Source organism: Pempheris klunzingeri, chromosome 23 (genome assembly GCF_042242105.1).
Source record: "Pempheris klunzingeri isolate RE-2024b chromosome 23, fPemKlu1.hap1, whole genome shotgun sequence".
Lineage (NCBI taxonomy): Eukaryota > Metazoa > Chordata > Actinopteri > Acropomatiformes > Pempheridae > Pempheris > Pempheris klunzingeri.
The window spans coordinates 16,494,921-16,518,822 of record NC_092034.1 but is presented as its reverse complement, the minus strand read 5'-3'; the positions used below and the strand labels follow the sequence as shown (position 1 = coordinate 16,518,822).

The 23,902-nt window shown below is 42.4% G+C and overlaps 2 protein-coding genes across 3 annotated transcripts in view; one reads left to right on the top strand and one right to left on the bottom strand.

Moving 5' to 3' along the window:
• The window catches only part of LOC139223152 (membrane-spanning 4-domains subfamily A member 4A-like), a 174,707-nt gene that overhangs the window by 2,675 nt on the left and 148,130 nt on the right, over nucleotides 1–23,902 (top strand). The gene's annotated exons all lie outside the window — the stretch shown is intronic.
• adam19a (ADAM metallopeptidase domain 19a) overlaps nucleotides 1–23,902 on the bottom strand; it is a 115,856-nt gene that overhangs the window by 11,842 nt on the left and 80,112 nt on the right. For both annotated transcript variants that reach the window (XM_070855112.1, XM_070855113.1), the window contains exons 7-16: nucleotides 21,556–21,621; nucleotides 20,615–20,686; nucleotides 20,164–20,330; nucleotides 17,251–17,335; nucleotides 10,583–10,725; nucleotides 10,095–10,272; nucleotides 7,777–7,866; nucleotides 6,454–6,649; nucleotides 3,918–4,026; nucleotides 2,647–2,851 (exon numbers count right to left, since the gene is read on the bottom strand). In XM_070855112.1, coding sequence (XP_070711213.1) covers nucleotides 2,647–2,851; nucleotides 3,918–4,026; nucleotides 6,454–6,649; nucleotides 7,777–7,866; nucleotides 10,095–10,272; nucleotides 10,583–10,725; nucleotides 17,251–17,335; nucleotides 20,164–20,330; nucleotides 20,615–20,686; nucleotides 21,556–21,621 — 1,311 coding nt within the window. The remainder of the gene's footprint in view (nucleotides 1–2,646; nucleotides 2,852–3,917; nucleotides 4,027–6,453; nucleotides 6,650–7,776; nucleotides 7,867–10,094; nucleotides 10,273–10,582; nucleotides 10,726–17,250; nucleotides 17,336–20,163; nucleotides 20,331–20,614; nucleotides 20,687–21,555; nucleotides 21,622–23,902) is intronic.

Genomic DNA, 23,902 nt, shown 5'->3' with positions numbered 1-23,902 from the left:
TGCCACGCGAGGATCAGTGAGCCGTTAACCCTGCTGTTAACCCCAGGGGGCTTGATTAAAGAAACTTTATTCTACATTCAAAGAGCGGTTGTTTGTGCCTATTGTGCACATGTGTCGTGGTAACAGCTGGTGGTGCTCAGATTCAAGTCTTCCCTGCTCGCTTTGTAAATGTGAGTGTGTAAATATGTTTAAGTGAAGTGGTAGTTGGTCCCTGATTCCAGGGTGGTGCCCCGACACGGTGCACGGTGAGGGCTGGAACCGCCTTCTGACGCTGGAATCATCCATTCTTTTTCCGGTCGGGATCATTAACGGCCAGCTAAGAAAGCAGCACGTCAAGAGACCTCCAAGGACGGGTATCACCATCCTTAACTGGGCATTCATAGCACTGCATACCGTGTCCACTGCTAAGTTTACTTTTGTTAATGTACACGTATGCGTTTGCTGTTATTCGGTGAGTTTATTGTGTAGCCACTTTGCTAAGATGATGTTAGTTGTGCTTCACACAGGCTCTTGGAGGCAAACTATCCTCTTTCTAACCTGGCACCATCATACCTCCATACTCGCATATACATCTACACAAATCGGTCTCGACATTGACCAAAGGACTGAGCTAAGAGCCACACGTGTCCTCTGATTCACACAATCAGAGGGTGAGCAGCGGCCGCCTTGACTGCAGTAATTCAGGATTCTCAATCTGGGTATTTTTCATTTGCAAGCCGGAGGCAAATAAAGATTTGTTAATGCATTTACAGCGAGCGTGGATGGTCGTCTGTCTCTATGTGCACCCCCCCCTCTCACCAAATCTCAGCTGGCACTGGCTCCAGCCCCCCCTGAGACTCTTTAGGATAAGCAGTACAGACAACGGATGGATGGACGGAAAAAACCATTGCAGTAAAAGTGCCTTTAATGTCTTGTTGGAGCCTTCATCACTTTTTATGCAGCACACCATCACCGAGTTGCGTTCCCACTAACATTAGTATCTGCATTAGGACTGTATCTCATGCTCTCGCCTGTTGTTGCTGCTGAACAATCGTTAGAAGGGGGATCAATTCAGTGTAGACGAATGAGAGACCGTGTGATTGGAGGCTGCAGGTTTGTGCTTACGTATACATTTATCGGTGAGAAAAGGCCCGTTCGATATGATGACTCAAAATTCATTATGCTGGAAGGCAGACAATACTCTCTGCTGCCTATTTATAATATATTACTCATACAGAGCCGCACAATAGCTGAAACAGAATTCAAGTGGCTGGAATGTGCTGCAAGGGGAAAGCAATATAGACAGAAAAATAGAATTTACTGGTGGAGACTGCAGACATTCCTCTGTGTGTGCATTTACGTATTTCACATGCATAATTTAGCCCTTCTCTTATAGTTTTGTGTGGATGTGTTTACTTAGAAATGTATATTCCGTTTAGCATTGGACTTGCAACCCAAATCCCCCAAAAAAAAAATATTCAGAAGGAGCATATAAGTGACTGATAGCAATGGGACTTCTATAAGAAAGATGAAATCAATTATCTTTGTTCTGCACAAGTTCATCAGCTTAGAGAAAGTGAAAAGATCTAATCTGAGAGCCTGTGCATGAAAAGACGTGGAGGCCATAGAACAGGCGAGTTTGAGCTAATCTTCAAAGTTGTTCCGGCTGAAGCGGGCTGAGGTATCACGTCTGATGATAAAACTTCAAATCATTTCCAGTGAGAGTAATTACGCAGACTCTGTCGACATGTGAGAATGCCTACGTTGTGACTGCTGGACGCTTTTAACTGAGTTTTATTGAGGCAAGTTAAAATCAGGAGCATGCATTTCAATACAAATTCAATGTGCAGCTATTTGTTTGTGAGTGTTCTTCAGCTGCTGACAGGCAGCAGACACAATAAAGCACTGTGTAGCGGTGAAGGATTCTAAATGAATTTCTTTCCCCTCTCCAAGTGTGTTGCAGCACACGTTGGTGACACAAACCTCTTTTTAATGAATATCTCTTTTTGTCTTGGAGCACAAAAGAATCTCTGTATTGTCTCGGGATTTTGGCATTTTCTATAGTCTAGTCTGCTTTTGGGAATCGACTGTGCACGTGGTTTCTCCAGTCTTTGTAGGTTTAAATTAGTGGAAAAGTAAAAAAATAAATAAAAAAAAACATAAGGGAAATGTGTTTTTGTACTAAGTATATTGTTACTGAGCAAAAATGTTTACATTTCTAAATCAAAGTCTTCACATCTGTGGCAACTTTACTTCTACAATTAGCCTTAATTTAGCCTGGAAGTGAATCTGCAAGCTCATATTTCATTTGCTCTGGGAATAAACATGTTCTACATCAGTGTGAAGACGAAGCGGTAACACTGCTGTGGCTTTTGTTTCCTCACAGCCTTTATATTGCTGCCAGTTGCCTTCAACTGAAGACCAGTGCAAAATACCTCTTGCTCTCAGCAGGTGGCCAGATCAAACCCCTGTGAACCGTATGGCAGAAATAAATGCTCCTCATTCCCATAAAACAACAGACCAGTGTCATTCCAATGTAACCGATATATATTATTAATATTAATATTCATGAGCGCTGGATATTCTACTATACAGTTACGAAATATTATAATGACTCAACAGACTGACTCTTTATGGCCCCTAAAGCTCGACTAAGTGTGGACCAACCTTGCCCTCTCCACACTTGGTGCCGGTCATGACGAGGCCGGGGTCTGGCAGGTCACCTTGGCCGTCCTGGGTGCTGTAGACGTAGGTGCCGCGGCACTTCACCTCGATGCCATCCGTCTTGATGGTGGTGTCGATGGACACGGCGTTGGTGCCTTTGGGCTTCTTGGCGGCGCTGTGGCACTGGATCTTACCGCACTTGGCGTCGCTGGGCCGAGATACAAGCACACAGAGAGAGAGAGAGAGAGAGAGAGAGAGAGAGACATTTAGCGAGTCAAAAGAGATCCATGTTCATTTTTAGCAACCAAACATCTCCATTGTCACTCCGAGGAGGGACAGACTGACTGACTATCAAGAAACAGTAAAAACTAATGAGTTGTACAGAACGCTGGGCAGATAGCAGCTGTGTGTAGATTATTCACATGTCTTATAACAGCCAGATACTACATTTACATGTCCACTAATAAGCTCTCTGACTGACTCTGGCCAGAAAACAGTCTAATGACTCCTGTGGGACTCCATAATGGATTTGGGCAGCGGTGGATCATGCAAAGCAGCTGTCAGACACCTTAATCCACAGCCTCATCTACATAGCTAAGTCTCTAATTTGGCTCCATTAATTAGCTCTGGCGCTGCGCCATGGACACCATCCCAGACGCCTGTGTTGACGGTGTACAGACAACCAGTGTATGTGCTTGGAAATGATGAAATAATGAAACACAGCAAAAATCTGAAAAGAACAAAATGTTCCTATTATGACAACATGACAAGAGGTGAACTGCGACAGAAAGAAACCAGGACTTTGTTTGTTAGAATTTCATTAAAGCTGCACGTGTTCTTTTATTCTTCGAACTTTTGGGCAGCAGATCAAGTCGACAACACAAAGTGAGGGACAGAGACAGACAAAGGTGGTGGGTCGTCATCGGTAGGAGCTCAGTAGGACGTCACACATTCGATCACTGTTGGATTTAATATGCTGATTGGTGCTTTAAATGTAGCTACACATCAAAACGACTAATTCAACATTACCTCTATCTTCTATAGACAAGGCTGTATTTTGCAAACTACAGTTTTGACAGGTACAGTTTTGTGTAGTTTTAGTTTTGGCTCAGTTTAGAGATGATGATGTCAGGAATCACTACTTTAATTGTCCTAGTATCTACTGTGTAGCCCTAATATCTGCTGTTCAGTCCTGGTTTCTTGTACAGGGCTAGTATCTACTGTAGAGTCTAAAAATCACAAATCACTGTGTCAGCATGACTACACTTCCTTACCTTTTCTCACACTTCACGTAGTTGCCGTTTTCATCTTTTCCACAGTTCCCAAAAGCGTTCCCTGCTGCATTGACATCTTCAAAGCAGGCATCGTGGGCTGGTCGGGCTCCTGAAAAACACAACATATCCCGTCAGCTACCTGGATCGTGTCTTTGATTTTACCGTGGTGCAATATTCTTTACACCATTCTCCTCCACAGACAACTAACGGTAATGTGCTGACTCACAAAGCTTCAGTGCCGGTCTCAGACACCTGCTTGTTTTATTGCAGATATGATAACGGAGATCACAGTGCTCACTGTACCCACACTATAAGCCCTCCTTCATCTTATAAAGACACTGACATCATGTACGTAACTTAAAATCACTTCTGTACCGATTTTAACCCAAACCATGATCTTCTTCTAAACCTAACAAAGTATTACTGGTGCACAACTCTAGCCAAGTACCTTTGGTGCCTAAATCTAACCAAACTGCAACTGCCACATTCATTTGGATCACATGCGTAACCTCACTTAAGTTCTTTGCTTTCTTGTGGCTAGTCCCACTGAAAACTAACTAAGTTCTTCTGAAACAGCAAAGTCAAATTTTACTTCCACAGTCAAAAACATACAACATATAAATAAGACAGCTTTGGAGGTGTTGGATTTATTTTTTTTTTAAACAAATTTAAGCTAGCTGTTTCCTGTGGCCCCAGTTTTTATGATAAGCAGTGTTGGGTGCAACGCATTACCAAAGAAAGACAACTTGTTTCCAACTGATTGTAATTGTGAGGCAACAGGAAACAATAAATAATATTAGAAAAGTCTCACAATCTGCCAAAAGCTCATCAGCAGTTGGTAGTTTCATTAAAAAAGATAAATATCTGCATAAAGCAGCCAAACACACCTTGCTTAAAAAGAAATGTGAGAGACCTATTTTCACCGAGGTGCTCACACACACCACTTGTGCACTTCTGTCACACCTGGTGCCACGTTCATTGATTACAGTGAGAGGGCAGTGCTGCAGCAGCCATGCTGTGAATGGTCTGCATACGTTATGTGTTCAATTAAGCCTGCCTGGACTTCACCGCACGCTTTGGGTGCGTTCCTGAACAACCAGATTAACAACTGATTCTGAGGGGAGACCCTGGCCTGCGAAAGGGCCCATTACAGGCTTCCTGCCTCCATCAGAAGCCCCTAAGCGACATCGGTGCTAATCAGTCGGTGAAAGTAATTAATGTTTTGATGACAATTTAGGGAGGGAGAATGTGGTCGAGGGCTGCACAGAAAAAATGCACACGTCAAACAAAGTAAGTGGCACTAGTTGCCATGCAGCCAGCAACGTTTTACTGACAGACGCTTGTTAGGTGGGCACAGCCCGACGTGGCTGATTAAAATACAGGTTGTCAAGAGAAAGCAATGAAATGATGAATCACTGCTTCACACTGACAGCTATATTGTTAAGTACCTTATTACATTCAAATGAAGGTAATAGTGAAATGTAATAAAATAGACTTTTAAAGTAGTCTAAACACGTACTGTGCTCTCAGCTTCCAGTTAATAAGCTGAACCTAACTGAAGCTAACGCAGTCTCGTACATCAGCTCTGCAATTCAGACTCCCTTACATACTTTAACATCACTGAGGGTAGATTAAATAGACTTAACATTATTAGAACCTTCTAGCTGCTCAATGAAAATGTCCAAAAGCATAAAAGTATTACAGGACAGCGAGATGTGACTCGACTGTCCACTGATGGAACTAAAAATGTATCGAGACACAGAAAAAGCTTTATTTCACTGACCGTCTCGCTTGAATAATTCATTATTTCATCTGATTTACGTAACTGCTTTTCTTTATTCCTGCAAAATTTCAACTTCATCCTCATAATGTTCTGACGTTTTTCCTCAATATCGCAGCTTTGTCTTCATAACATCATGAGAAGTCAACTCAACGTTACGCAATCTCCCACTTCTCCTGACAGTGGCACCAACGCTGTCGGAGAAAAGCACTTTTTTTGGTGCTCTGTACAAAATGAAAAATAAATAATGCAGAACAGGAAATATGATGATGCATATTAAATGCCAGCGCGCCCGTTTGATCTTGCGCTCCATTATGCAGCTCTACAAACACTGTCGTGCTCGTGAATGCAGCTTTCACATCTGAGAGGGAAAAACAACAAATGCATCTATAGCTTTGATAAGTGTTTATTTTGACAGACTAGTCCCAGCTCATGTTCTTCATCATATTAATCAACGTACGCTGCAGGATAACCGCTGCTACATCTGCAAGCAGTTACATCGTAGTTTACAGCAGGTTTAAACACCAACACTGTTTAAATCCCAAAATAAAAACCTTGCTGCAGTTGCCCCAAAGGATTACATTGCAGCCACTGCAGCCCGTTTTGCGGGTGTCGGCTGAGCGGATCCTACTTGGACCCCTTCCAAGGCTTTTTAGTTCAAATTGGGTTTAAAAATATCAGAGCTCTCCTTTAACGCCGGTCTCACGGCATGTATAGCCAGGCGTCATTGAGCGAAAAGTTAATACACTTCTTTACCATAGCCCCAGAGCTGCAGGCACTGCTGCTCATGGGTGAGGCACATGCCGTTGTAGCAGTAGGCCAGTCCATACTGACAGGGGGAGCCATCCAGCAGGTAGACGTTGGCAGGGCAGTAAGGAGAGGCCCCAGTGCAGTACTCCGGTAGGTCACACGCTCCCGCTGGTCCTCGGCACATGGTGCCTGCCTCCTTTAACTGGGAGTAGCAGGGAACAAGCAGTGAGGGGAGGGGGGGATCAGGAGATATCTGAATATCAATTCAATGGAATTCAATGGATAGTGTTTAAATGATACATCAGATGCATGAACATGAATTTATGTTCACGCATCTGAAGTATGAAGTAAGTGAAATAAGGCACTGAGGCTTAACGCAGTATTTAGAAATGTTTCCTGTCGTCTATTACTCCTCATTTTCAGCAGTATTTACTGTTATATGTTTTTCCTTTTATGGTTTTTTTTTTATTCAAAGGGATTTCAATTAATGACTAGTTTCTAATGAAAGTAATAGAATTATCTAATTTATCTATCAAACTACAGTGATTGAGTGGCGGCCAGTCCAGGGTGTACCCCACCAATGGCCCGGTGTCAGCTGGGATTAGCTCCAGCCCCCCCCGTGACTCTTAAGGATAAGTAGTATAGATAACGGATGGATGGACGGACGTACTATCAAACTAAACTGCTGAACCCGCCAAAATAAAAGGCAAAGGGAACTGTTAAAGTGGAGTCCAGCTGAAAAACCTTTGGGGAGATGCACAACATAACAACATAACTTGACAATGAGATCAGAGTTTGTGGGACAGCAAATCTGATATATAAAGACTTTAATAATACGTTAAATAGCAGCAGTGGCAACAGAACTGAAGGAAAGTGTACTAGATATGAAAATACACTATAATATGAAATATGTACCTCTGTATAATAAAAATAGCAAGTTTATACATTATAATATATTCCATCAACAGAATGTAGAATAAGAGGAAAGACGTGCATAGAAAGATAAATAATTTTGTGATGAGAAGAAGCTGCTGCTGCCATCTTCAGTATTTTGTCTTTTTTTTGTGAGGCTAAAGCTCAACGGATTCACGGTTGGGATGTCAGGATGTGCATTTGAACAGTGAGCAGAGGTGAGAAGTGTGACTGATGTGAATGCGATGGGGGCTGACGTACACTTCAGCACTTCAGGTACAGTGTGCCGACACACTGACGTGGTGACTGACAGTAATAATAGTGAGATACTGCTGCAAATGAGGTGAACTCCTTCCTCTTGTGCCACTCTGCCTGCTACACTACGTGTGTGTGTGTGTGTGTGTGTGTGTTTCTTACTCTGCAGCCCTTGCAGCACATTCCATGCGCACATTGAGCCTCTTCCTTCAAGGTGCAATTGTTGGCATTACAACAGTCATTGGTGCATTCCTGTAAACAGACACACACACACACACACACACACACACACACACACGCACGCACACACGCGCACACACACACACACACACACGTGTGACAGCGACTTGACAACTAACTCAACGCAGCATGAACCCTCAATTTACACCCTCACGTTCACCTCTTCATCAACATATATGCATCAAACACCTTTATTATAGGATTAAAGAAAGTAACTAATGGCTTTATTAATAAATCATTTCAAAATGCAGTGGTCTGCAGTTATGAATTGTAATAAGACAGCAACAGTAAGTCAGCAATTATTACTGTTATTTATTCATTAAAGCGGCTAGAAGGACATTTGTCCTAATAGCTGCAATAATAGTCCATAATAAAGGGTCATAAGTATTAGACCTGGAGTTAGAAAAGCTACTAAATTATCAATGAAGCCATCTCTTCAGCAGTTAGGACTGATGATAAGTCATTTTAATGGGTAACAGACATCATAAGTTCATTCATAGAAATGTTACTCCGTCATTAAGACCTTAAGAACTCTCCAATTATGCAGTTGTAAAAGTTATGAGGTTGTTTTTGAACTTTCATTTAGGCAAACTTTCTAGAGACTGGTACACATGAAGCACCCCCCCATCCTCACACACACACACACATACACACTCAATCATCACACACACCTGAAGTTCCAGGATGACAGACAATTGACAACTGAAACAAACAAATCATAATTTCAACAGATGTTCCTGCCAAAACATCCAGAGAAGTGACTCTGCTGCTGCTGCTTGTGAGTCAAACCACACACACACACACACACACACACACAAAGACAACAACTCCCGTCGCCGTGGCATCCTCCACCACGACACGGGTATGCTCAGAACAAACGGGGGAGTTGACTTGAGCAAGAGCAAAAAAAAAACAAAAAACAAAAAGATGCCAATTATATTGGCAGTAAGAAAAAATGAGGGGATTATGGGTAAACATATCAACAATGACAACAAGCTGCAAAGTGCTGTGATTGTAAAAGATTTGTTTTGTAAAGGCTTCAGTGAAATACAACAAGAAGAGAACTGCACTTAGTTTGTAATCAATCACACCCACATGTGTGCCACATGCATCATACATTTGTCTCCAGGGCGAGCGGCGTTCTGTTGTGCTCGTCTCGTTTGCAATGTGAAGAACAGGTGGCTTGTCAGCAGCCCGAGCTCGTCTGTCAGCTCCTCTCTGAGTGGGAGTCATAACAGTGTCAGCTACAAATCTGCTCCCTGTTTTCAATTTGCTCTGCTGCTTGAACCAAAGAAGGTTTGCTTAACCTCCGAGTTTACTGAGCGGCAAAAAAAAAGAAAAAAAAAACACACCCGATCTGAGAGAAGTTTCACTTTCAGTCTTTCAGCTTTGTTGCACAAACGCAACGAAGAGACGCATCAAGGATGACGCCGCAATAGTGCACCTGCTTTTACCACCGGTGACATCTAAGAATTAACAAACGGAATAAAATAAACTTTTTCTTGGTGTAAATCTTTGTATAATATTTGAAAAAAAGCTCATATTTCACTTACTTCTTTTTCTTTTTTTTTATTCTATTTGTGATTAAAATGGCCCGGGTTTTTAACACTACCCTTCCCATCAGGCTTGGAAGTATAATGTTGTCATAGACTCAATAAATTCTAAAAGCTAGTACTTGTTTAATAAAATAATCTTCACTCCTCTAGCCTTTTACAGAACTCTATCAAATTAGATTGAGGTTATTTTGTCAAACTATGATTTCCAAGGTCAACAACGAACTTTCCCTCTCATGTATTATATAAACATGATGTCAACATGATGTGTCGTCATTGCAGGCTAGTCCCTTTGAGTACAGAGTACCAGATTAAAGGAATAGGCCAATCGCTTCCTTTCCAAGTGTGTGGTGAGAGGATGGAGGTCATTCTCGTGTCCATCAAGTGCTGAGATGGAGTCACGGGGTGGTTAGCTTAGCTTAATGCAAAAACTGGATACAGCTAGTCTGGATTTGTCTACACTTCAAGAATAATCCGACCAGCACCTCTAAACTCTGAAGTTACGTTACCGTGTGCGGTGACCTAGTCAGAACACATCATCTATCTATCATGCCATGTGGAAATGAACAGAAAGCAAACAATGTTTAGAACATCCCCTTAATGATCACTGAAAATCATTTGATTTGGAAAGATGGGTCAACGGGGTCAGGGTAGTTAAGGCAACTACCAATGAACAAATGTGCTCACATCAGGTTCTCCGCAATCACACTCTTCTCCGTCCTCCACGAAGCCGTTACCACACTTCTTGCCCCCCACCAGGTCCTTCATGTTGGGCATGTTGAAGAGACACATGCCCCCTCCTTTCTGGAAGTAGCTGTCTAGGTCATGTTTGCTGCAGCGACTGAAGACGCGTGGGAATGGATGCCTGAACAGGGACATTTTCATTCAGTTTTTGAGGAAAATTTGCAGAAAAAATATTACATTAAATTGTTTTTTTCCTTGCCTTGCTTTGCTGAACAGTAGTTCCTTATGTTTCTACAGTCTGTGGTGCTTTGAGGGGTTATAGGACAACATACAAAGACCACCACAGGTCGATATTTTTTGGTCATTCTCTACACATTAATGCGTAATTTGTTTTTTCCTTTCAGCTGATGAAAATGTTATTCCTATGCCAAGCTGTCAGGTTCAGTGCGAGCAGGTTCGTGCTGAAGCCTGATGCAGTGTCTGAGGCTCACCCTGTGGCGGCAGCCATCACACAGCCTCCCTGCTCGGCAGTGGCCTCCACGCAGCATCCGTCGTGATCGTGGCTCATGCCGAAGTTGTGGCCGATCTCGTGGGCCATGGTGGCCGCGGCGCCGATGGACAGCTCTGAATGGTCCTGTGGGCCAGATAAAGAGAGGTCTCATTTATACCGCTCAGATACATCTGACAATATGTGCAGGCTGATGGGCATGACTGTATAAATCCAGATAGGATATTACAGTAAGTACATCCTTCATGCAACACCCTGTTTTCATATGCTCCCCTCGTCCCTGTCTGTCCTCACCACTGTGCACTATATATTATTTAGTCATTAGTAATTCGTTTCTGATAACTGTAACGAGCATAAACCTATTTAGGACTATGTATCATCTAACCACAATACAAACCCATGAATACAAGCTTAAAGATAAGGTAACAGTGAAGGTGTCACCCTAAGACCCCTATTATTTCACTTCATGCTATGCTTTAATTGTGCATACAGTATCATAAAACAAGTTTAGAATCATCAAATGCTTGTAATTGCCACATAGTGCAGTAGTTTCATAACTTTTACATGCTCTTGATACCCTTCTATTACCGTCTGGGATTATAACAAAGTGAGTTATTTCGATGTTTGTAACGGCCGCTCCCCTCCTTATTACATAAGGAAGGAGAGAATACAAATAAAAGAGAAAACATGTTAACAGAGGGTGGTTTCTAAGGTGACACAATTTGTGATGGTCAGTCCGGAGGGGAAAATTGTCTGCCTTTGAAAACCAGGTGTAAGTAGACCATTGATGAGACACATGGAAGATTGTGGTGGGAAATGACACATAATTACCTTTACAGAAATCTAAATAACATTATATCGGGGGTGCAATCTAATCATCCGAGAATTAAACCCAGTATCCCAAATCCTAAAAGACATCAGTTCAGTGTACTTAAAAAATAATAATAAACAGTCAGGGGAGTACAAAGGCAAACACAAAATTGCAGAGGAGATGTAACATGGATCCATTTGAACTAAATATATAAATAAGTCCAACAAACACACACACACTAACACACACCTTACTCCCTGCACTCAAAGCGTGCCCATCGGGCCTGGGGACATTCGTTAATAACTCTAACCTGATGGTGTTGATTTATCCTCTGGGGATCATATATGTCTAGAAAATTCAACAGCAACCCATGTGTCAAAATACTGCACCTGGGTCTGACTGTCGGTGCCATGCTGTAGATAAATATGATTTAATAAGGACTTAGATTTGCTAAATCCCTCGTTGACATAAAGCATTCCATGCAACACACAGCCAATACATAAAAGTCTACATAGATGATGTAGAGTGACACAAGGTCCTAAGGAAAGAAAAGTCACACTTATAAGAGTGGAACTGCATGAACACACACCAATGACAGGTGTGTGTTTACCGACTCTCTGATCCCCTGAAAGGTGTCATTCACTCTTAGCTATGCTTCTGTATTATGCATACAGCACAAAATGGGGGTGGACTAACTGATGCTGATGTTCTGCAGGGAAAACCTCCACGTGCTTCGCAGCGCTCTGAGTGCTCTGAGCACCAAACCGCTGAAATAACATATGTGAGTGATGTGGTAGCAGGTGGTGACTTCACAGCTCAGTTAGCCTCAGGACATTTGGATTCCATAGGCCGCCCCTCCCCACAAGAGAGCGGCCTATTAGAGGGTAATCAAGCTTGGAAGAATGATTGATCTATTCAGCTTCGTCCATTCAGTGTGATGTTGCACACGCGGAATAACACTACAGAGAGGGGATCATGAAGCTGCAGGCAGAGAAGGGGGCTCTATCCTCGTACAGCAGAGAAGGGGGCTCTATCCTCGTACAGCAGAGAAGGGGGCTCTATCCTCGCACAGCAGAGAAGGGGGCTCTATCCTCGTACAGCAGAGAAGGGGGCTCTATCCTCGTACAGCAGAAAATACCCCTGAAAACTAAACTAATTAAAAAAAAAGAATCTGAATATTACAATAAACATTTTGTAGTATCAATATCAAGTGGGACCAGATCAGACAGGGTTCAGCAGCCCTGCAGGGAGGAGGTGTCTAAATGATCCTCACTCACTGTCTCATGGGCAGTGTGGCTGAAATACACATGAAATCTTCTCTGAATATTACTCAGCACATTATGCACGCTTTCAGGTATTCAGGTTAGATTTCCACTCCATTTTAAATGAGGCGGAGAGAGACCAGAGCTCTGACACACACACTGAGCTCTGAGCGGCCAAATAACTCAATCTAGGACGGACAAAAGACGACAGGACAAAAGATGGCGTGTGACAAAAGATGCGGTACAAAAAAGTCCTTTGCTCCGTATCTGGAAGAATTAATTGTGTCTCTTTCAAATCCTTTAATTTTTCCCTAATGAGTTAAGCAGCTGTGTGTGTGTGTGTGTGTGTGTGCCATAACAAGATTTGTATTGTGGAGTTGCAAAGATTGGTCATCTAAAGAAAATCAATCAACCAAGCAATGAATTAGTTGCAGACTGTCGCAATTATGTTGCTCATATTATATTATATTGCTCAATGAATTAGTTAATTAATGATACTACTGCATTTTTTTAGAACATTTCTCAATGTGAATATTCTGGTTTCCTTAAAGGATAACTGCTATATTTTAACCACGGGCCCCTTTTCACATATTGTTGGGTTCAAAGTGACTAGTTATAGAATATGTCTAGCAGAGGGCCTCAGCCACCAGCTATTTAACGGGCTGCAAATGAGCTACAATGCCTGTGATGTAATCCTTTGGGGCGTCAGGCCGAGGTGGGGCCCTGGGCGTGCAGATCCCCGGCATCGCAGACTGGCTCTAGGGACGTGGAACGTCACCTGTCTGGTGGTGAAGGAGCCGGAGCCGGAGCGGGAGGCTGAGCAGCCGTGCACGCCATGTTCAATCATAAGGTGGTTCATAAGTGAACATGGTACCAGAGCTCCCAACACCGTTTTATGTTCTGTGTTGTTTTTGTCTATGTGGTGGGAAACTAGCAGAGTATGACTTTCATTGCTCAGAGTTACCACCGTGTTTTTACTGTGCACATGACAAATAAACATCGGAAATCTTGAATCTATTGTTTGGATGGGACCCTATCAAAATGTCATGTCAATAAAGAATGAATATGAATGAGAGAGAGAGAGAGAGACAGAGAGAGAGAGAGAGAGAGAGAGAGACAGAGAGAGAGAGAGACAGAGAGAAAGAGAGAGAGAGTGACAGAGAGAAAGAGAGAGAGACAGAGAGAAAGAGAGAGAGAGACAGAGACAGAGAGAGAGAGAGAAAGAGAGAGAGAGACAGAGAGAGAGAGACAGAGACAGAGAGAGAGAGAGAGAGAGAGAGAAAGAGAGACAGGGAGAAAGAGAGAGAGACAGAGACAGAGAGAGAGAGAGAGAGAAAGAGACAGAGAAAGAGAGAGAGACAGACAGAGAGAGAGAGACAGAGAGAGAGAGAGAGAGAGAGAGAGATGGGGAGAGTGGGAGAGAGAGAGACAGAGAGAGAGATGCACAGAAACAGTAACTCTAGCAGTAAATTAGTGGTCTACTATGTGTGGACATACAATGTAAAGCTTTCTAAGCACTAGTTAATCTGAATATATTGGTTTTGATTGCTTTTATGTTAATCATTGAGTTGGATTATATAACAGCTGCAGCACACAGCCTGAGCCTTTGTGTACCTGTAACCCACAAAGCAGAGGGTTTGAGTGGCAGCCATTGTGCCTTTATTCCCCGTTTGGTTCTCCCGCCTTGTGTTCTTTGTCTCAGCCAGCACACAGTTGCGCCCCCACCTTCCCCAACTCATGTGTTCTTTAATCCCCTTACATTACATATATTATTATGCAATGGTGACGTTGTTTCATTTTTCTGAAGCCATTTAAAATCACACTGATCATATTGTTTCACCATTCATCTTTATTGTATTGTATGTTGATTTATTTAACCTTTATTTATTTTACCAGGTAAAATCAGTTGAGAACAGTTTCTCATTTACAACGATGACCTGGTGAGAGGCCCCAGCAGAAAAACATACAAAAACAAAACAAGACAAACATGTATTGTAGATTTATTTTCTATTCTATTCAATTATCTTTTATTTCTTTGTTAGCTAGGCACATACACATTTCACTATGTGCTGCACGTGTATGATTGTGTTTGTGACAATAAAACTTGATACTAATAAATATCACTGTGTTGCATCTTCGATGAGAAGGGCTTTCCTAGGATTCCTGTTACATGCTGTTGCTTCTCATTGGTTAATTCAATTCAATTCAATTCAATTTATTTTGTATAGCCCAATATCACAACAGAGTGTCTCACAGTGCTTCACAAAGTTCACTGAAATAAACAAGTGTAAGCGAACAAACAATCTAATAAAGAGTCCAGCAGTCGATGAGGCCAATGGACCAGTCCGATGGATCAGTCCGATGGATCAGTCCGAGGCATCACCTGCCCTTTATGACCCTCCTTCTTCGGGAAGGAAAAACTCAAAAAACCCAGTGGGAAAAGAGAAACCTCCGGGAGCACCACAGTGAAGGAGAGATCCAGCTCCCAAGGACGGACAGGCTGTAGCCTTGGACAGACGCACATCCATTGGCTGGTTAGGACCTTTCCTTGAATTAAGATAGGTCTGAGCTCATCTTAGATGAGGAGGGCTTTGCTGGCATTCAAGGGAATGAAATTCGAATTGAAACACGTTTGGTGCACGCATCAAGGACGGCGGATCACAGTGGCTACGTTGTTTTAGAAGTTCTAATGTGTTTCCTGCTAATACTTATGAAGCCGGGAGCAATCATTTTGTTTGGGGGGGATTAGCTCTCTCAGTAGAATACTTGTTGCTGCTTGGATTCATTAAGAGCTCCCTCAAACAGCAGAGCCTTTTCCTGTGAACTGCTGCTGCCGCTCCCTCCACTAGCCCTACCCCATCCTTCTGCAGTATGTCTTCATTTAGCTTAGATTTATGTTCATGCTTACGTTAAGTTTTGCCAATCTCATCAGTGATCAGACTCCTTGAGAGCTCCCTCAATCTGCCTAATTTAACCCTTTCATGCATGAATTATGATAACCTCAGACAGGATTTTTATCACTAAGTGTTTTTATTCATCTTTAGGCTGAAAAACTAGGTTTGAACTTTTTTTTTTTTCAACCCAAATTTTATAAAAAAATGTTTACGTGTCCAGTAGTTGAAATATAGCCAGTGATGCATGATGGACACTTCAGTGGACATGTGATTAATCATAATTTCCTCCCAATATAAAATCAATTTAGCAAGTGCATGACTCCTTAGATGTTACTTGATGTCACTATATTTTTCTCACCTGCATGGTCTCTTTTTATAGAAGGTTTGAACAGAAAGAAATGAGCAATGTGGTGTTTCTGGCTGTCTGTCGACCATCTTGTAGTGACCTCTCTGCATGAAAGGCTTAACTATATATCCATTTGCTATAAATGGGCAATTCCTTAATGCCTGATTGGAGTCTGGTTTGATAGTAAAGTCAGTATCTTTGGATTTTGGACTGTCACCTATTCACACACCGTTTGTGAGGGAGATACCAGGCAACGTGATGTGAGGGAACGTGGATGGTCATAGTTTGAATACCAGGGAATCAACAGCCAATTCTCTCTATATTCTTGCTTCATGTACATGATCTCGCCTGGGCATGCAGCGATCTTGGCATGCCTAGCAGGCGTTACAGCACTGCTCACTGGAAACAGCCCTCAGAACTGTTCACACCGAGTGCTGCTGTCCCCGCTCTCCTCTGCCGGAGCATCAATAAACATTGCGGTGTAAGATATCAAGGTCTCCAGCGAGCTTTCTTCAGAGTTACAGCTAACCAGATCAAACATGTCTTTCCTGCCATTCATACCCTGATGTGAGGTTTCCAGTCTGCTATCATGGACTGGCACAGCTTATGCATGCAGGCTCGGAGGAGCCGAGCACTGAACTGCCAAATCTTCTGCGCCTCAGCTGCCCATCATCTCTCTAATGCAGAATGTATGGAGGATGTATTGATGGCATTTGGTCACCATAGTGTGAAACTGAGCACAAATAAAATTCAATCCACCTCTATTGTACTGGAACGGAGGCTTAAACCGTAGAGACGGATACTTCAAAAGGGGAAAGCTGCAGCCACTGAGTTTTTGGCAAATGTGTTGGCAAACTGTCCACATCCACCAGGGAGTTTATTTGTGTCCATCTGATGAATTTAAGTCTAATCATCACTCTCTTTTAGCTCTGTTTTGATGTTCACAAAACATCTGGCACGAAATGCTAAAATACTCACCAGCTCAAATGTTCACCAGCTGTGTGCCGTTTGGTGCTGGAGAGATAGTCTGCAGCACATTTACCAGAGAGACAAGACTGATCGGAGCCATGAGACTGAACTAAGACGGCAAAGTGTACGGCTGAACTGCAGGATTGGGTGATACATTTCCTGTCCGACGCTTTACACATCGTCTTGACTTGAAGTGCAGCTTTAACCTCCCCGTGCATCAGAATAATCAAGATTCAACCTCATAACCACGACCCTAAAGAAACCTCAAAATGAAGGTGTGCTGATCTTTCTTTCGGAGGATGTTCTTGCACGCACACATTAATTCAAGCTGTGAGTGCAAGAAAACAGGAGAAATGTATTCCCACGTACCACGTTGATGCCTCCAGAGTTTTCCAGGCTGCACATGCCCTCCAGCGGCGCCATCCCAATAGTTGTTCCCTTGAAAATCACACCGCTGTCAGAGCCACACAAACAAACAGACACATAATGAAGAAACTGTTAACTTTTATCTCCTCCCTGTTTGCTCACCCCCTCCACAGAGGGTGCACATTGATTGCACATGTTGCAGCGCACAGCAGACAGCAGGCAGGACGAGCCCGTCACATGCGGATGGGAATAGTGAGGAGCCTAAATTCACCATGTGGACCCCTGGCAGTTGTCACTTAGCATCCAAAGAGAAAATCAAGCGCGGTCTGATAAATGAAAACAATGTAGGCCCAGATATCAGCAGGAGGGGCCAACGATTTACTTTTTACAGATGAACGTAACGGTGTGTGTGTGTGTGTGTGTGTTGGCAGTCAAGCTGCGATGACGGCATGCTGAGTTGTTGACCCAATTACAGCTGATTAAAGCCGAATCTTTTGCCTAATAAAATCTCACAACATTCATTGATTATATTACAGAAGTCATTCGTGAATTTATACGCTGATGACTTTTGAAATGATCTGACACAAAGCTGGGAGTGTTTCAGTGTAAAGCAGGAGCTCATTAGGGGGATGGGAGGCAGTATGTGGGAGCATGTGGAGTTAATCGCTTTTTTTTTTTATTAGATGAAGTACAATGATGATTATGAACCTGTGTGTTAATATCTGGGGGGTTAGAGAATCTGCAGGGTTTAACTCTGTAACTCTCCTGCCAACTCAGAATACGTGCAACTAACAAACGAGGTGAAAGTCACCACTTCCTGATCACGGCTGATAGAATCTACCCTGCATTTCCAAATGTATACTTCTTCTTGCTGCAAACACCGTCTGACAAACATTCTCCAGAAGTGGAAAAAGAGAAAAATGAGGATGCTTTATGTCCCTCTGCAACTTCAGCCGTTACTCTGCTATTAATAGAGTCGTGAGGGGATGTTGCTGTTGTAAGATAACGTGGCACTACCAGACCTGGGATCAGCAGAGTACCGGCTTCTTAATGGAGTGTATGTGTATTTACATGCATCCACATGTAAAGTAAAAGTTACATGTAACAGAGTAAATGTCAAATGCTGCTGCTCCTGTTCTGATGAGAACTAAGAGAAGAGGCCATGTTTCTCCTGTACTGGCTTCTCTTCATTGGCTTCCAGTCAAATCTAGTATAGAGTTTAAAATCCTTCTCCTCACCTACAAGGTTCTTAATGTTCAGGCTCCATCATATCTTAAAGAGCTCATAGTACCGTACTACCCCACTAGAGCACGCAGGCCTTAGACTCTAGTCTATCTAGCCCCTAGTTATGCTGCTATAGGCTTAGACTGCAAGGGGACTCCCATGATGCACTGGGCTCCTCACTCCTCCTCTTCCTCTCCATCCTTATACCTCATGTCCCTTTAATGTCTGTTACTAATATTAGTCATGTTATCACGTTCCCATATTTCTCATTAACAGTGAGAACAGACACATACAGTTTCAGGTGGACGCTGTGCTTCTTCATCTTATCATCATCATCTTTAGCTTTCATATACTTCAAGTGTAACATCAAGCCCTTCTCAAAGTCCAGACTTTAAGCCCAGTCTTAACGTCTTAAAAAGCCATCTCTGTAACTCTTTTACATAAAGTCAGGCTCGGAGTTGCAGCCGTCTTGCCTGAGTAATGACACACGGTATTTGCAAATGGTACAAGGGGGCCCAGTTCTTCTGAGGGGGCAGGGTTTATGCTGTTCCGATGACTGAGAACACCCCGTCCTGTCTACAACGACCACGGAGTTAAATCAGAAGAAAACAGATTTGAAGTGCACAATTAGGTTTACGGTCACAGATAAGAATGTAAAGCATGAGCTGCTGTAGGCAGCTGTAGCAGCAGCTGCAGCGTCCTGTCAGCGTCAGTGCTGGATCTGTTCAGCCACAGTGCTGCTGTGCACTGAGACTGAATTCTGAAGAGACACATGTAGTATGTGTTTGTTGGTAAATTTACACTTAAGGATTGAAGGAAATCCTGATTTGAAAAGAAAAGATTTTATATATTTATTGTATAATGGCAGAAATAGTAGCATAGAGTCAGTCAGGCTCCTTCTGTCTATTTTTTTTTGCTCGTTCTGCCTTATTGTGTTCATTTTATTCACATTTGCTCAGTTAATTCTGCTCATGCAGGGAAACGAACAGTGCTAGCTTTTGTGTCTGAAAAGATCTGGAAGGAAAAAATACAGTATTGTGCAGGAAACTCCACCTGTCTCCCATTTGTCTCTCTCTCTCTCCCTCTCTCCCTCTCTCTCAGCTCAGCTTGTGGTGCTCAAAGTGCCAAAAAATACAGTTGAAAACCGGAACAGCAACATCCCTTATCTTCAGTTATCAGGTCAGGATTTTATTTTTTTTTTTATTGTTGCTTTGAACACCACACGCATAGTGCCATCCAGTTTTATTATATTGGGGAGGGAGCTTTTATATCGTTGATATCTCCATAACTTGACAACAAACCTTAAGGTAAGAGGGAAAATATCTATTTTGTATTTTGGGATGAATTGGTCCTTTAAATCAGCAGAAAATACACTCAGTAGTATTATGTTTATGAAGGCTAGTGTAGTGCTGACAACTTCTTTTGCACTTCTAGTGTATCTAGTGTACCTTTGGGGTGCTCTCACGCATAATTTTAGGTTTATACAGGTGGCTGTGAACAGCTCAATAACCAGAGCGAGGCCACATGAGACAGCGTACAGTGTGTGTATAACCACGCTGATCAGCTGCACCAACACTTCCAAGTACACAACAGAACTGTGGCTGAGCAGATCCAGGGTCAGCACCGGCAGAGGACTTATGAGCTGCCGGTGTAGCTGAGGTGTCATTTTCTGTGTGTATGTCCGTCACTCACGTGAGCAGCTGGGCATTGTCGTGTTTCTTGCGGGACTTCAGCTTCTGCCTCCACTGAAGGAAAGACCAGAGGGTGGTGTTTGGCTCCTCAATGACGATACACTGATCCCTGTTCGTCCAAACCTCCAAACCAATCAGAGGCACACGGATGTTCAAAGCCCTGTAGAACTGAGCACACAAAACCGACACAGGTTTGTCCACAGTCTTCCCATAAGCTGCCACGGCACAGTCTGGTCACACAAGGCAGCTTCTTCCCAATGTCTCCATAAGGGCTGTTGAAGGACACTACTGATTAAATCCTGATCAGGCTTCATCTGACAGCATATAGCTGTGTACACTTTTAAGTCGCTAATTTCTTAGTTGGGGAATCAAAAACAGCCGACCTTAAAGCAGAGGTTCTGAGTTGTTTTATGTCTGGAGACCTGCAGTCTGCAGCAGAAGAGCAGCCTTACCTTATCAACATAATTGGCAATTTCCATTATCCTCGTCTTGGTCTTTTCGTAGTCCTTATCCTGCCGTTTAAACTGCAGGACAGGGAAGATGGGAGAGCGTTTGTGCCATGAATGAGGTCAGCAGTCAGAAAAATAATAAGATGTTGGAGAAACTCTGTTGTAAAGTTCACCGCAGAGATTTACGTCATGGAAAATTGTTCTGTGAAGGACTTAACACATGTATTAATGCACAAAACACAAATGTTAAAGAATAAAATTATTATTGAAGAATTATGGGTGACAAACCTCATTCACAAGGAAGAGAGGACTCACTGAGGACTAACGTTAAGCATCTTTTATAGCCCATCTCCAACAAACAAAGCACCATTTATGAGGCACAATGCCCGAAAGTTGGCACAAGAGCTCATGAGCTGATCACAAGACAGCGTGTCTCCATAAAACTATCTGATATGCACAGACACCAAATACAGCTCAGCACAAGCCTGAGCACAATAAGTGAATTCATGATAAACCTTAATACTTTCTTGCTGATTTACTTTCACACTAATAAGCCATGAAAACAGCACTATAACCCAATCAGTCCTGCTTCACCACTTCCCTGTCCATCAGCATAATTCTGCCTATTACAGGAGGAGAGGAGCAGATACTCACTGGTTACTGTGTGCTGTTACTACGGCATGATGCAGCTTACAGAACCCTAAACTGACTCTTATAAAGATCTGGCCTCTCATCACTGCAGCTTCCGGCCTTCGATTCCACCTAAACACGCCCCCTTGTTAAGTCTCAGTATGAAAGAAAGCTCCATTAGCTGATAGGAGATAAGTGTTTAAGATGTGGACCCTGCTTCCATCCTGCTGTGTCATCTAAGGTCAGCGGACAACTGTGGCACTCACGCTGATGCAAACAGAACTATTGTGCTGGTAGAGTGACTGTCAGCTTACCAGTGTGTTGTCAGCCACTATGTACAGCTCCATATACTTGGTTGTACCCCAGGTGCTCCTTTTAACCTGGTAGTGAAAACAAAGGCAGATGCATGGTTACATTACAACATCAATCTTTCTGGTTTCCTAGATTATACAGCACACTATACGATGTTATAGTATATTGTAAGTACACTATACTATAACAAACTATACTACACTATCCTATACTACATGATCTATACTGTGTTTTACTACTGTATATCATATACTAAGGGTTGGCTCCCCCATAGACCAGGCTTTTCCTAGCTTTGTATAAAGATGGCCCAGCATAGTTTTAGACATGATGCATGATGTCAATAATTGCTTATTTGACTTTTATCTTAATGAATGTAAGAAAAAAACAATAATTCACAAAACTGATGATAGCAGGAATAAAAAATAAAAAACTGCGACTGTCCAGTTTAGTATGGGAAGAAGTCCAAGATGTTGAATGGCACTGTGATGGTGAACATTATGAATATTAGTCCATGGATGAATCTATGTGCTAATAAAGTACATGGGGGTCCAAGTACATGTGTTTCACTACATGACAGGAGATGTGACTGGTGACACACATTGTCCACACAAGCTTGCTTCATCTATTCAGCATGTCTTTTAATATTTTTATGATCATTTTGATAGGATAGAATAGGAAACAGACAAAATTTGAGTTGAGTTACATACAGTGGAACACACAACTTTGAATAACATGAAACACATAACTTATACAACAACACAAAATATTCTGTTTTAAACTAGTTATCTGAGAAACAATTGTTAAATGGTGAATTTATACTTTCTGTATTATCTTACTGCTATGATCTAATCACAATTTACTGCGAGGTTTATTATTTTTGTATGACTTTTTTTTTTAGTATTTTAGAAAAGTGAAATGAAATGAAATTCACAAGAATAATAATTTAATGTGGCAGCACTTTATGTACAGACACAAAGAGCAGTACAACAGGACAAAAAGTCGAATCTACTTTCTTTTTCCTGATATAAAAATGCAGAATTAAAAAAAATAAAAAATAAAAAATTGAAACTAAACCTGATTATTTGACCTAAGGAAACTAATTAAGATCTACACAGTCGGAAAGGGGTACATAACGATGTGGAAAACCTAAGATGTATGAGCAGCCTCTCAGCCATCCATGCTGTAGTGTTTACAAAGCTCTACAACTCCTTAGATCCCTCCATCATTAGGTTTCTCCTAATAAATGAGTGCACCTATTTACGGAAAGGTTCTGCTGTGATTAAAACTCATTGATTTACATGCGGTAAGACTGCTGCCTCGGCTCAGTCTGGACTTAACACCGATATTTCAGATTGGCAGGGTGTCTTTGTTGGTGTGAAGGCTGCCTGTGGAGCCCACACACACACACATAATCCACGTTGATGCACTGCAATGTTTATGAGCGAGTCAAAAGCCTTTGGGTTCAGGTTAATGTCTGCTGCGGCTGGCATTTTTGCATAACAACCCAGGATTAATGAGTGACCGTGGATGGAAGGGTTAGGAGAGCCAAGGTGCAGGAGGGAGGGAGATAAAGAAAAGAAGGGAGAAGAAAAGTGACCCGGTGGAGAGCCAAGAGGAGGGGAGAAAGATGACAGCAGTTTAAAGTGACTGAAAACGTAAATGGGAATATTATAAATATGAGAGGAAATATGAGAGGAAAAATCAAAGGATGACGTTTTGATATTGACGCTATGATGGTTCTCTCAGCAGTGGTGACTGATGAAGGCAGAATGGCTCACTGAGGCATCTTTTTATCATTTAGAACTGCCGATGAGCACACTGGACTGGACGCATACAGTTCTTCCTCTCTATAAAAGGCACAGAAAATTGGCTCCACGGCCTAAACAGACCTGAAAAGCTGAGTCAAAGCCACGATTCCTTCCACATTCAGGTGGTGTGAGAGTCATTTTGTGCTCTGAAATGGCACCGAGGCCTATTCAATACTGTGGCTCCAAACGACAAAGACCATTTCCAAGGAAGATTTCATTTAGCTATGTATTCATACAGTATACACAATGAACCAAACCAAGAGAAAACTATGACTCAGTCCGTCCATTAAAGGTGGTAAATGAATATACTATTGTTGAGTCTTTTCCAATGTATTTACTGTAAAATTCAGTTTCTTCACAAGCACAGAGCTGAATGGTCCCGAAGGAAAGGCTGCATTATGGCTGCACTACAGCTGATGGGGAAGGAACATTTCAGTCTGGCAACTCAAATAGCACAGCGCTCTTACAATGTGAATATAGTATTAGTCTTGTACCATTTAGTGATGAGTGTCTAACCTCCTGCAAAGTCCCTCAAATGACG